We start from the raw sequence: 14,627 nt of genomic DNA, 5'->3' as shown, positions 1-14,627 counted from the left end.
TAAAAGCTGGCTTTTCCCAGGAGGCTGGACAGAACCTCTCTAGGAATCCTGGGTCTCACCAGCAACCCTGGAACTCTGAACTCTTGAGTGTCTGTGTAATATGCAGTGGAAAACAGCACGAGCCCTGGAATCAGATCTGGGTTCACGCTTACTTACTAGTTGTGTGATCTTGGGGAAGTCCCTTAACCTCTCTGAGTCTCAGGTTCCTCATCTGTAAAATGGGGATAATACTACTTACTTCACAGGGTTATTATGAGGAGTAAATGAGATCATGAAGGCAGAGCCCCTAAACGGTGCCTGGGAAACAGTGTGTATCAGCACCTTCTCCCTTCCTTCCTTGCATTCATTCTCTGAGGTTCTTATCAGCCATGGCAACTCGCTTCTGGGGCGTATCTTCAGTTCTGGGAAGAGGGAGCAGGAAGTGCAAGGCATGAAGTGGGAGAGGCCTAACGCGACAGGTTAGGTGGATGAGGAGTCACACTGACAGACTGGGGATTTCAGGCCAAAATTCCAGTAAGAATCTTGACAGAAGCCATGTATTATGTGTTCTCTTAAGAAAAATCTGGTAAGTACTGAGACCTTTGCTGAATATGTGGTAAGAATGAAGACCTCTCTCACACATCTGGCATGAAGTATCTACAGGTTTCTGAGCATGGAGAGACACCTGGACTGAGGATGTAAGTGCCTCTTAACTTACAGAAACATAGGAAGCTATCCCCTAAAATCCAACCCAACAAAATCAGTGAATTTAACATGATGCAGACCAGGAAGGCGTCCTTTCTCCTCAGTACTCAGGGTCCTCAGCCCTCTTGCAGCAGCTACAGTGGGGCTTTCCCTTCTGTCCGGAATCCTGTTGCCTGGCTCCCACATCACATTCTCCAGGCTCTTTAACTCATCTCTCTTCCACCGACTCCTCTTCGCTCCACTGCTCCCACTGCAGTGTGCTGCCACAGTTCCCCAACCCTGTTCTGGGCCCTCGTCCTTTCTTTGTCATCCTTCCCAACTCAGCAAAGTCAACCACTTGCACAGTTTCAGCTGTGAGAACCTCCAAGACGAGTCCTTTCCTCTGTGCTTCCTGCATTTCCAAGTAGCTCTAGACTCCCAGCTGAATGTCCTATTGGAACCTCATTCAATCTGTATAACAGGAAGCCCTCCACCTCATTCCTTCCTAAACTTTTCCTTCTCTTGAACTTCTAGTGATGAAAGCAGCACACCCTTCTCTGAGTCACTGGGGTTGACAGCCTGGTGCTAGCCTCTGCTGCTCTCCTGTCCCTCTGCTCAAACAATTCTGCAGAAGCTGCCTCCGCCATGCTTCCTGCACTATCACTTCCGTTCCATTTTCGTTGCCAATATTATCTCTTGATTGCACGATGCTCAAGTCTTCTAAGCAATCTCCCTAGCAACACTATATACTGTGCATATGTATCTTTTTTAAAGCCCTGGCTCAAAAATTCTTTCCTGTTTCTCTAGTGCACACTCTCCAAAGTTCAAACCCTTATAAATGACATTAACACTTTCTGAACAGTCCTCCACCCACTTTTCAACCTTACCCCCCCAACCTATCTCCTGTACTTCAAACTGGATAATCTCATTCCCCAAACCTGCCCTATGCCCTCCTAATTCCACCTGGAAATAGACACCTCTTCATCTTCCACTTTCCAAGGTCAAGCTATAATGCTGTATCTTTCATGTAGCTTTTTCTTCTCCCTTCCTCACCATCTGGTCCCCTCCGCCTGCAAAACAGAATGCAATCTCTATATCCCCTGGAATACCACAGCATTTTGTACTTCTAAGAGCACTCACGTCACTACCTGTCTAGTTTCATAGTTAGTGGCATAGCTAGCTATCCTCTCCACTAGACTATAAGTGGTGTGAAGGCACACATCACCTTTGTGTCAGTCCCTGGGCCTAGCAGGTATAAATATTTGACACATATTTGTTTAATCAAATGGCTGAATGTGCTATAGTAAAGAACAGAAGTAGAGGCCAAAGAGGAAAAGAAAACTGCAAGATGCAGATCACGCTGTCCAAAGTGAGATTTGTGTATAAAAAGAGAATTTAAAAAGCTCAATGGATTTCTCTTTCAAAGGACTCAAACTCAATTCTGGGTTCAGCAAGTATCTACCTATGTTACCTTGAGTGAGTGAATTTATTACCTCAAAGCTGAGTATCCTTAGGTCCAAATGGATGCCTCAATGGTGCCCTAGAATCCTATTATTCTTATTTCCCCAAAGAGCGTCTACTGTGAGTCCTGGCAGACTTAATCCACAGTTTAAATAAATAGGATACTATGGGAACTGGGATTATTGAACTTTAAAGCAGAGATGGCACACTTTTCAAGCTTGTAGTTTAGAGAAAGCTGTTAGTTTAATATCACTCAGGCCTCAGAAAGTTATTATAGACCCACTAACTCATTCCAATAAACCCCAGGATTCAGTTGTGTGCCCGAGGGGAAGCAAGACTCATGGCAAGACACAGGCCACCTTTCTCTTGGGCGGGAGTCCCCTCTCTGACATTTTGCACTGAGATCACTATCAGACACACTTAGGGACCATATTTTCTCAGCAGGCCCTTTGAGTTAACCTGGTGGGTTGGACTGGTGACAATGGAAGCTTCAACACAGAACAGGTGCTAAGGATATGAGGAAGCCTGGGACCCCAAGGATGAACGTGGGTGCTTCACTAGGTATGTGCTGAGCAAAGAGGTATGCTGGTCAGTTGAGGGCTTAGAAAGATGATGGCTTTGGCTTTGTTAAAAAGGAGGGTTTGAGCTATAGACAGCAAACATTTGACAAAAAAGGTGAGATCAAGGCTATTTTGGAGAAAAGGTACTTCAGAAGTGATGATTTTAAGGCGCTTCTGTTAATTATACTTCTATTTCTGTGAGCTGCTAAAAAAAAGCTATTGAAATCGTGAGTTGCGTTTGTAAGATTCTAGAGTCTAATGACAGAAAGTAATAGAAGACTTGGTCTTCTTCATTAGTCAGACAATATCTGGAAGGTGGTGTTCAGTTCTCAGCTCCCTATCAGCTCACCAGAGGTTATCCACAAAGGATGGATAAAATATGTTTTTAATATTTTAAAAAATGTTTAAATGAATAATGTTAATAATAATAATAAATGGTTTACCTTGAAAGAAGCAAATTAACAAATATTAGGATGTCTCTTGTAGAAGCACAGACTCAGTCTATGTTGCTTCAAAAACAAGGCGAGAATCAGTGGCAAAAGTCAAAGGAAGGCAGCCTTCACAACAGAGAAGTTGTTAATATGGAGTTTTTAACTCTAAAGGATTAACTTGTGAAGGGGTGAGACCCCATCATTAAAGAAAATCACTCTTCAAACTCTTACAGTCTGCACCACTCAAAACTGTCCCATGAATTATATTGTCCTTGGATTCCCACCAACCTACATAACTCTTACTTCTCCATCAACACTCAGTTTAAATACTGCTTCCTTCAACAGGATTTCCTGACTTTCCAGATAAGCTAGGTGTGGGTATTAAGTCCTCCCAAGCATTCTGTCCTTTGTTTAACATGTGTCTTCTCTGACTTGTTTATGTGTCGTGAAAACAGGGGTTGTGTATTCCCAGTCTGCAGCATAGAAACTGGCATGCTGCTATCTGGTAAATGAATGATGGCCATCAATCAGGAATGCTACGGAAAGAAATCCTACAATGACAGAAATCTGGACCACATTGATTCTCAGGCATCTCCTAACTCTCCATTTACATAACTTTGGTGTAACCTAAGATTAAGATTAACGACAGAGGATGAGATGGCTGGATGGCATCACTGGCTCAACGTACATGAGTTTGAGTAAACTCCGGGAGTTGGTGATGGACAGGGAGGCCTGGCGTGCTGCGATTCATGGAGTCACAAAGAATCAGACATGACTGAGTGACTGAACTGAACTGAAGATTAATGTTAGCATTTCTGGTAGTCAGAATCTATGTCAAATTTCTGGTCACTGAGAGCCTCCATGCCTTTTTCACTGACAATATTCTATACTTGTGAAATTGATATAACCATTATAAGGCTTTACAATCAAAAGGAATTCATTTTATCTCAAAGCTGAGTATCCTTAGGTCCAAATGGATGCCTCAGTGGTGCCCTAGAATCCTATTATTCTTATCTCCCCAAAGAGCGTCTACTGTGAGTCCTGGCAGACTTAATCCACAGTTTAAATAAATAGGATACTATGGGAACTGGGATTATTGAACTTTAAAGCAGAGTGTATCTGGGTGTCACAAGATGGAAGATTAAACAGCCACTAAGTTACGTTTCCTCTGGGAAGATGAAGTAGATGTACTTTCCTCTATTATTTCCACAAAGCACAAGTAAAATTCCTGGACACTATGTATATATATAAAACATACATAAGAAGACTCTGGAAAGTAGAGAGAAGAAGGCAGACAAGCAAGGGACCTTGGGACCTGAGGAATGACTTAGAGGTGAGTTTCCTTGGTTTTCTTTTCCTCATGTATGCAAAATTTAGAGCTGCAGAAGTACAACTTGGAAATACCAATGAGTACAGACCAATAAAAGCCTAACAAAAGGCTCCTCTCTTTAGTGAAAGACCAGGAAAGACTTTACAGGATAACCACTCTCCTCCAACCTGACACCTCAGGAAAACACTATCTACCTGCACCTACTCAAGCAAAGGCACAGTGGAAATTTTAGAAAAACTACTGAAAGAAAAGAATGACTGAAATAAAAAGTTCAGGAGTTGTGTATGGAGGAGATGGTGGAAAGAATCAATGAAACAGAAGGCAAGATAATAAAAATTACCTAATCTGAACAACAGAAAGGAAATAAACTTTTTAAAAAAGAAAGAAAGAAAAGAAAAAAGAAACAAAAAAGGAAAAGAGCAGAGCCTTAGGAACCAGTGAAGCTATAACAAGATCAGAGTCCAGGAAGGAGAGGATAAATATGGTAGGGCTGAAAAAGTACTAAAGAAATAATAGCTGAAAACTTCCCAAATTTGTCAAGAGATGTAAGCCTACAGATATAAGCAGCTGAGAAAACCCCAAACAAGAAAAACTCAAAGAAATCCATGCCAATAGACATCATAATTAAACCTCTAAAAACTAAAGACAAAGGGAAAAAATCATGAAAGCAGTTAGAAGAAAAAAAAGAAAATGACACCTCTCTGAACCTATTGGTAATTAAGTTAAACTTCCCAATAAATCTCTCGGTCAGAAACCCCATTCTTCCCTGAGAGCGTTGAAATTACTGGGGCTAAGAGGCTCAGTGAGTACAAGAGCTGGCGCGAAAACAACAAATGATAAGGAAATATAAGTAAAGAAAAGGAAAATAATCATATGAGGAGAAATGATTCTCATATAACATGAAATAACCTTTACACAGTTCAAGAGAAATTAGAGAAAACAGCAAAGTAGGAAGTTTTCTGTGATATGTACTATTTTTCCCACGAAATACAATGCTTAAAACACTGCTGCTTTCTTAATGCAGAGTTGAAACAATTTTACAGTAGAAATTTCTAAGTTTAAGATGAAGTGGACTTGATCTTATATTAAAAAAGTAGTGATGATGTTAAAAAAGTAAAGTGAGGGGAAAAGACATTTCAAATGACAGCAGATTTCTCATCAGAAATCATGAGGCCAGAGGAAAGAAGCACTGTTTTTCAAATGCTGAAAAAGAAGAAAGAAGAAAAATTGTAACTGAGCAGGACCCCATGGAGCAGTTTTCAGGACAGACTTCTCCCTCATATCCTCTGCTATAGCTCCTCTTTTAAATACCTAAATAATAGTATCTGATGCACACTTTCTGAGCTGTTTTACAGATGCTAAAATCACCACCAGTGGAAGAAATGAACTACTTAATGACCAAGAGCAAGAAGCACCCCCAGACCTACTGGGGCCTAAGGAAAGAGAATGCCAACCTCTGCCATGTTAACTCACCATCAGCCAATCAGAGAATTGTGCAACAGCTACACCCTCCCTCCCTCACCTTTAAAAATGCTTTGACAAAAAACCCTTTAGGAATTTGGGGTTTTGTTCTGTGTTTTAGTAGTTCCCAACTACTTGCTTGGCACCCTACAATAAACACTGTACTTTTCCTTCACCGTAACCCATTGTCAGTTGAATTGAATTTACTGTGCAAGGGCAAGTGTACCCAAGTTTGGTCTGGTAACAATATCAACCCAGAATCCCATACCTGCAATAAAAAAAAAAAAAATTCTTCAAGACCAAAGGGGAAACCAAAACATTCTCAATCAAGGAAAACTAAGACACTCTGTTGCCACCAGACTTACACTAAAAGAATGGCTAAAGGAGTCCTCTAAACAGAAAGGATGAAAGCTGCCTTGGAATGTTAGGGGAGGCACACTAACCAAAAGCACCATAATAACCATCTGTGTGAGTTATTTCACAACAGGAGGTCCTAGTAAGGAACACGCAACTAACAAGCCACCACCTACTGGGAGAATTTGGGAAAGGTCAAAAGGAGACAACATGTGTTCTACCACCTCCCAGAATCCTTCTCGCTGGCATCCATTCTGGCTGAACAATGCATGCACCACCAGGAAGGACCCTGAATCAGAAAGACTGGCTAAAGAAAATCTGGAAACTAATCCCATCACCATAAAATCCAAGACTGCAAGCCATGTGGCAGAGCAGTCCTCCTGAGTTCCCCTACCCTACCGCTCTCCGCCCAGGCATCCCTTCCCAGTAAAGTCTCTTGCTTTGTGTCAGCACGTGTGTCTCCTCAGTCAATTCTTTTCTGAGTGTTAGACAAGAGCCCCCTTTTTGGCCCTGGAAGGCCCCCCCCCTTCCTGCAATAGGAACACAACAAAAGATGAAAAAATAGGGCAAGCAAAAATATGAGTGAATATAATACGCTTTCCTTGTCTCTCATTCTCTAAATTATGTTTGACAGTTAACCAAAAATTAAACAGTACTGTGGTTCTCTTATATGTAGACAAAATATTTAAGATGATTATAAATGGGAGAGGATAAAGGGACATAAAAGGAGGAATAGTTTCTACACCCCACTAAAATTGTTAAAGTAATAACAGTAGACTGTGATAACATGTAGTGTAATAAGTAGAGTGTCCACCAATAAAGCTATGCAGAAAGATTTACTCAAAAACACTACAGACAAATCAAAATAGAATTCAGAAAGCATTCAAGTAACCCACAGGAAGACAGGAAAAAGAAAATAGAAATGAAAAATAGAAAACAAAAAATAAAATAGTAGACTTAAGCCCTAACATATCAATAATTACAGAAAAATAAGTGGGCTAAAGGACAAAAATTGTCATAATACTTTAAAAAAAAATGATTGAACTATGTATTGTCCTCTAAGAAAGTCACTTCAAATATAAAGATACAAGCAGACTGAAAGTGCAAAGATAGAAAAAGATGTATCATGCAAATATTAATCAAAAGAAAGCAGAAATGTCTATATTAATATCAGATAAAATAGACATTAGGAAGAAAATTATCAGAGACACAGGCGGATAGTATACAATAACAAAATTATATAATAAAGACAAAGCAATCCTAAATGTATATGCACCAAACAAGACAGCTGCAAATATGTGAAGCAAAAACTGAAAAGAGAAATAGACAAATCCACAGTTACAGCTGGAAACTTCAAAACCCCTCTTTTAGCAACTAACAGAACAACTAAACAGAAAAAAAGCAAGGATATAGAAGAATTCATCAACGTAATTGACCAAAAGGATCTAATGAATATTTATAGAACATTTTATCCATCAATAGCAGAATACACATTCTTCTTAAGTGCCCACATAACATTTACCAAGACAGGCCACATCCTGAGCCATGGAAAAAACCTCAATAAATTTTAAAGATTTGAAATCATACAGTATGTTCTCTGATTACAGTATGTTCTCTGAAATCAAACTAGAAATCAGTTAACAGAAAGATAACAGGAATTTCTAAACATTTGGAAACTAAACAACATACTTCTAAATAATCCATAGATCAAACAGAAAATCTCAAGGGAAATTTTGAAAAGAAATGTACAAATGAAAATGAAAATACAACATACCAAAATTTGTGGGATACAGCTATGCAGTACTGACAGGAGAATTTATAATACTAAATTCATACATTAGAAAAGATGAACATCTCAAATCAATAATCTACGCTCCCACCTCAAAAACACAGAAGAAGAAGAGCAGAATAAATCCATAGCAAGCAGAAGGAAGGAAATAATAAAGAGAAAAGCAGAAATGAAATGGCCAAACTAGAAAGAGTAAAGAGACTCCTTATGGAAAAAGAAAAACACAAGGAAGGAAACACAAAAGAGAATGGCCATGAGATTCACTTTGAGACTACTGAGGACAGATAAGCAGATGAAAGTAAACGAAGTGAAGCTGCTTTAACTTCTGGGGAGAGAGAACACACGACTGAGGAGTGCCCTAGAAAATCCCTCTAGAACCCTGCTAAGAAGGGTTCACTTCTGAATTCCTAAGTCTCAGGATGAATGTAATTATCTTTTCACATTCTAGGCTAAGGCACAAAGTGAAAAGCAACAGTCTGTTGAAGGTCAAAATGTCTTATCTAAGTGTTTGAAAGATTAGCAACAAAATTTCCTACCACTATTTAAGGAGACAGTACAAAAAACCAACACATATCCATTAAGTTAAGACACAAACACTGGCTAAATTTACCTATTTTTACACATGACTTGAATATTGGTTGTTTTGATAATTCAGGAGCATTCCTTCAACCCATTGACAATACTGGATATAGGTTTTTCTCAAAAAGGCTTTCTTACCTCGTAGAAGAAGGGATGTCCAGCCATATCAAAGATGTTAACTTTGATCTCTCTGTCTCTGACTTGTACCCTGAAATGTTCAAATGAAAACAATCCCAAAGAGGGTCATGGCTTCTGTACTCATGGTAATATCATTTATGTTGCTTATGAATTTCAAAAGGTTATGCATATGAAATTTAAAAGAGGCTTTTTTAGAACAAGCACCCCCATTTAGCTTCATCTTACCAGGACAGTTCAGTCTATACCCCGTACAAAACAAACGGTAGCTATTACTGTGCTGCTAAAACAAATTTATTTGGGACAGTAGGAGCAAGATGAAGAAAAACAAAATGTTTTACTTCACTTAGAGTGACATCTTAATTACTACTGGTTGTGCTTGTTACCATGCAGTAAAATAAATAGTACAAATAAATAGTACAAGGTTGTATTATTATTTTAATGATGTTTGTTTAATTTTCTTATGATCTTCATTTGAGCAAGAATAACAGTCAATCTGTTTTCAGAAATTTGGAAGTAGAGAAAAGAAAAGGGAAATAACAACCATTCACATTAGAATTAACTACTGCTAACATCATAGCATTCTTGCTCCTAGTCCTTTTATTTTTTAGAGAAAAATAACTACTGGAAAGTAAGTGAATGAAACATTATAAATAACTTAAACACTAAAGAAAAGTACAAAGATGAAAGCTTAAAAGTAATCCCAAAGGCTACCACCCAGAAAAAAAAAAAAACCTTCATTAACACAGATGAGCATCACTGTAGACTTCTTTTTTATATGTAGATAAGAAAGATAAACATCAATATTTTTATAAAATTGGGGTTATATTAATTTAAAATAAAAGAAAATTTTACTTTTCACTGAATTTAACAAAAGAAAGAAAAAGAAACTGAAGTAAACTGGGGGGAATTACTGAGTTTTAAATATAAATGTTCTTCATTACAGAAATAGGATTTCCTAAAAGATTCCTCTAAGGTTAAGAATAGAGATTATTAACAATAAATCAACAGATTAGAGTTCTGTTTTTTAAGTAACATGCTTCAGACAGCATTGGTAGGACTCCCTCTGTGGACTACAAGGAAATAGCACCTGCTCTCATTGTTTCTATATTACCTCCTGCTTTGTTTATGATTATAATTCCCTTTCCAAGTTTATAACATGTACTTTCTATTCTGAAACCATAATTCCTACAGTTGTTTTAAACTACTTGTATATTTAAATCAGACTAACCACTACTCATCTTATCATGATTTCTTCAGTCCTGAACTCTCTGCCATATTTCATCAGTTCTAAGATGCACATTTGTTTTCATTTTAACAACTGTGAAATCAGGAGGATCTGTCTCATAAAAGGATGTGAGAACAGCAAAACAAAACAAAATATTTAAGAGTTTGAGAGCATCTGGAGAAGATCTTATATAACAACTCCTATTAGAAAGTTTTGTCACATAGCAGCTGAGAAGGGATGGAACTGAAGTTTATAAAATCAGGAAGTAACATAAATTATGTTTACAAACTGGAACTCAAAACAGAGCAGTTTACTTCAGAAGTCTGACAGAGGATATTACCTTAAGAAAAATGGTAATTCATTACCTCAAGCCAGTGCTTTCCTAAACTGTGACCTGAAGACCACCTGAATCATAATTACGGAAAGAGGGGGAGAGTGTTTATATCGTAGAGTCCTGTGCCCCACCTCAGACCCAGTAAATCACAAACTTACTGGATGAGGCTTGGGAATCTTCATTTTTACAGACTCTACAAGTAGTTTTAAGCATACTATGATTTGAAGGATGGAGTGGGCTTCCATTGTTTTGACTGCTCAAAGAGTACCTTCCCTCCTCCTGCCAACTGTGGTTTAAATGGGTTCTTCCATCTTCTTTTTTGATGCCACTCTGCTGGCCACAGCTAACAGAGCTGGGGAAGGGCGCCTGTCACCACCTGGACAATCAAAACCTTCCCTGGGATTTTTAAATTTGAGATTAGTTTTGGAAAGCCTGAGAGGTAATGGCAGCTGTGGAGAGGGAGCCAAAAGATAGAGAGAGACATGTTGTGAAATCCCTCCCTAGTTCCAGGGATCTCTCAGACCCAGCTATATCCTCATGATTGGATTATGTGAATTGATTAATAGCCTTTTTTTTTCTTTTTTCTTTTTTTTTTTGACAAGTTGGGTTTCTGTCAACCATATTCTCTTGCTCACCAAAGGACAAAAAAAAAAAAAAAAATTCAACCAGAAACAGAACATAATCAACACTCCATATCTGCAAGTTCTATATCCATAGATTCAACTGAACTTGGACCAAAAATATTCAGGGGAAAAAAAAAAACCCTTGAAATTTCAAAAAGCAAAATTTGAATTTGCTGCAAAGTGGAAACTATTTACATAGCATTAACATTGTATTTACATTCTATTATGTATTATAAGTTATATAGAGAAGATTTAAAGTATTGAGAGAATGTGTATAGTAAGTACTACACTATCTTATATATAAGGGATTTAAAGGCAGGTTTTGGTATCCACAGGGGGTCCTGGAACCAATATTCCTCAGATGATGAGATGACTATAGTCTATTGACTAAACCGCAGCTCTATGGCATGACATCATAACTCTCACTTCTTAGATGAAATAAATTAGCTACTAATATGGGCTCAAAACAAAACTGCCTTAAACAGGATATACTACCATATCACTGAAATCCTGCGCCCTGAAATATAGATACCCCTCACCACTTTAGTCTACCTTCTTGAATGTTGCCCTCATATTCTAATGTCACAAACTTCCTCTTTAGCTGCATCTATCCTCAGATCAGTTCAGTTCAGTTGCTCAGTCGTGTCTGACTCTTTGCGACCCCATGAATCACAGTACACCAGGCCTCCCTGTCCATCACCAACTCCCGGAGTTTACTCAAACTCATGTCCATTGAGTTGGTGATGCCATCCAACCATCTCACCCTCTGTCGTCCCCTTCTCCTCCTGCCCCCAATCCCTCCCAGCATCAGGGTCTTTTCCAATGAGTCAACTCTTTGCATGAGGTGGCCAAAGTATTGGAGTTTCAGCTTCAGCATCAGTCCTTCCAATGAACACCCAGGACTGATCTCCTTCAGGATGGACTGGTTGGATCTCCTTGCAGTCCAAGGGACTCTCAGAAGAGTCTTCTCCAACACCACAGTTCAAAAGCATCAATTCTTCGGCGCTCAGCTTTCTTCACAGTCCAACATCTATCTTACCTAACAATAATTATTTATTGAGTATGGACTGTGTACTAGCACTGTATCAGGTACTTGGAGATAATTTATTCTAATAGCCTCTCTACATGGAGCTCATAATCTAGCAGGAGACATTAAACACATACAAATAATAAGACAAGATAATTTATGCTAATACCTATGAATAAAAGAGAATTTTAATACAACTGTCATTTTCAACTAAAATGAGTCCTGACCGATAAAGGGGACGTTCAGAACATCTCATGGGAACATGTATACTTTACAGCTTGAGGAGATTGACAGGTGGAGAGACGAGGGGAAAGGACATTTCAGGTGGACAGCATGAAGGATGGCACTGAGAGAGAAAAGTATGATTGTATGAATTCAGTGTGGATGGAGAGTAAAGTGTGTGAAAGAATGTAATAAGAGAGAAGGGAGGGGCAGGCCAGGTTCAGAATAGTGAACACTTGAAGCTCCCTCTCTGGAGATGAGCTATCTACCTCCATTCTACACTTCCACAGTGTGCTTTCCTCCTAATGTGACTCTATCTCCCCAAGCTCAACCCATTTCAATCCACCTCCAAATAAATCCCCACTGATACCCAATTTCACTCTACCCAGATAATTTTTGCTAGATTTCAAAATGCTATAAAAAGATCACTAAAAGGAAGTTTTCTGATAGAAAAATTTTCACATAATATTTAAAATTCTTAGAGTGAATATTTCAAAATTCTCTAAAAACACACCTGCTAACAGGACCTGCTTACATAGACACATGCTTCCTGAAAAGCTATGTCTGCCAGTCAGGCTTTGTGCTGACTTGCCCATCACCAGCCCCTACATCCCACTCAGAAGGCCTGGCAAACAGAACGTGCTCCATGATGAACAAACGACATGATCACTGCTGTCTGTAAAGGTCTCATTCCTCTCTATACCAATTTATCTTCAGAATCTCTATTTCAAGACAGATCAGTTTAGAGGGGTTCTGAATTTCTATGTGATTTGCAAGCCTAAGGAAACAATACATGTACTCACTTTGTGACTCCATAGTCAATTCCAATTGTTGCAAGGTATTTAGACACAAATCTCTTCTCACAGTATCGCTTTATAATACAGCTCTAAAAAGGTAAAAATAAAAGCTTTTAGTAAAGACACTCTGGGAACCCATAAAAAATAAGCACATTTCTTCATTATGGTTTCTTCATCTACCCCATGAGACAATGCTTTTTTAAAAGCTGAAATTATAAAATAACGGAAACAGGTACTAAAGGTGAAGTTTTTAAAGAGAAATTATTTCAAAACTCTTTCCTTAATGCCAAATATGGGTATGTTTTCAATTTAGTGCTCAATCCTTGTTCTCTCTTCTTTTGAAGCCCTCTTCTACTCAATAATAACACCAACATACTTTTAATAATAACACCAAAATATCTATCTCGACTTCCCTCCCCAGACCAGATCCACATCTCCAAATATCTACTAGACCAATTTCTACCTAGATGTCCAACCATTCTACAAATTCCACATGTCCAAATATGAACTAATCTTATACATAAAAACAGCAGACAGCTCATCCTGCTGACATCTGTTTCCGTTAATGATACCATTTTCCCAATTACAGAGGATTAAATTATTAAAGTCATATCTGACTCTGAGTCTTTCTAAATCTTCTTTTGACCGTTTCTTCGATCTTTCTCTTCGTTCTTTTTTTTTTTTTCTTTTTTTTTTCTCTTCGTTCTAATTCCCATTGATACCACTTTAGTTTAGGTCTTCATTATCTACTCCTGTACAACTATAGGAAATTCTTTATTGGTCTTTATGCCTCCTTTCCCTCCCAATTTCAATCAACACTGCATACTGCTAACATTATTTCACTTCTCTAACTAAAAATCTGCAGCAGCTTCTCACTGCCAAGAGTTCAACATCCGAACTCCTCTGTCCATTATTCAAGACCTTCCATAATCTGACCCTAATCTGTCTTCTGTCTAAACCCTTCTAAAATAAATCCTCCATTTCTGCCAAATTCCAGGCCTGACTTCCTGACTCTTGTCATTACTTTCCTTCCTATTTGGAATGAGCTTTCTCCCTTCTTTCCAAATCTTACTTATCCCAAAGCACTCTGGTTATAAGAGATCTTGCCTACATCCGAACTCCTCTAACATAAACTACACATGTATATAGATGTATATATAAATATATATACAATGTTTTTGTTATCATTCACTGCCTTGTTATCTTTTACCTGTACATCATTTTCTCTCTTCAGCTAGACAGTAAACTACTTGAAGGCAAGCACTGGTATTTTACTCCTTTTATCTTGTATCTTCACATCTGAGAGATTAGCTCAGTGCCAATGAAAAAGCGATTTAAAATGACTTGTACATTAATAGCAATCCTTAGCACTCATGAAACATAATTTACTTGAAGCACTGGTGATGACGCTTATTCTGCTCACTTTCCTGATGAACCTCAATCTAAATTAAATAGGACAGCTGCTTTAAAAAATACTTAATAAGCTCACTGGGAACTGAAGGAAAAACTTCCTTGGAGTGACTACGGCTAAAAAGCTACACTTTAAAAAACACCTTACAGCTTGAAAGCACTTTTCAAATGTTTTCTCTCAGAATATCCTAGAAAAATAAAAACAGCCTTTTTCTAAATTATT

General features: G+C 38.2%; 1 protein-coding gene across 2 annotated transcripts in view; it reads right to left on the bottom strand.

Moving 5' to 3' along the window:
- Positions 1-14,627, bottom strand: part of DNAJC27 (DnaJ heat shock protein family (Hsp40) member C27) — a 38,211-nt gene that overhangs the window by 16,643 nt on the left and 6,941 nt on the right. For both annotated transcript variants that reach the window (XM_043469201.1, XM_043469202.1), the window contains exons 2-3: positions 13,001-13,083; positions 8,767-8,836 (exon numbers count right to left, since the gene is read on the bottom strand). In XM_043469201.1, coding sequence (XP_043325136.1) covers positions 8,767-8,836; positions 13,001-13,083 — 153 coding nt within the window. The remainder of the gene's footprint in view (positions 1-8,766; positions 8,837-13,000; positions 13,084-14,627) is intronic.

Source organism: Cervus canadensis, chromosome 5 (genome assembly GCF_019320065.1).
Source record: "Cervus canadensis isolate Bull #8, Minnesota chromosome 5, ASM1932006v1, whole genome shotgun sequence".
In the NCBI taxonomy this organism is placed as follows: Eukaryota; Metazoa; Chordata; class Mammalia; order Artiodactyla; family Cervidae; genus Cervus; species Cervus canadensis.
Note: the sequence above shows the minus strand (reverse complement) of the source record. Positions and strands in the feature narration are given on the sequence as shown.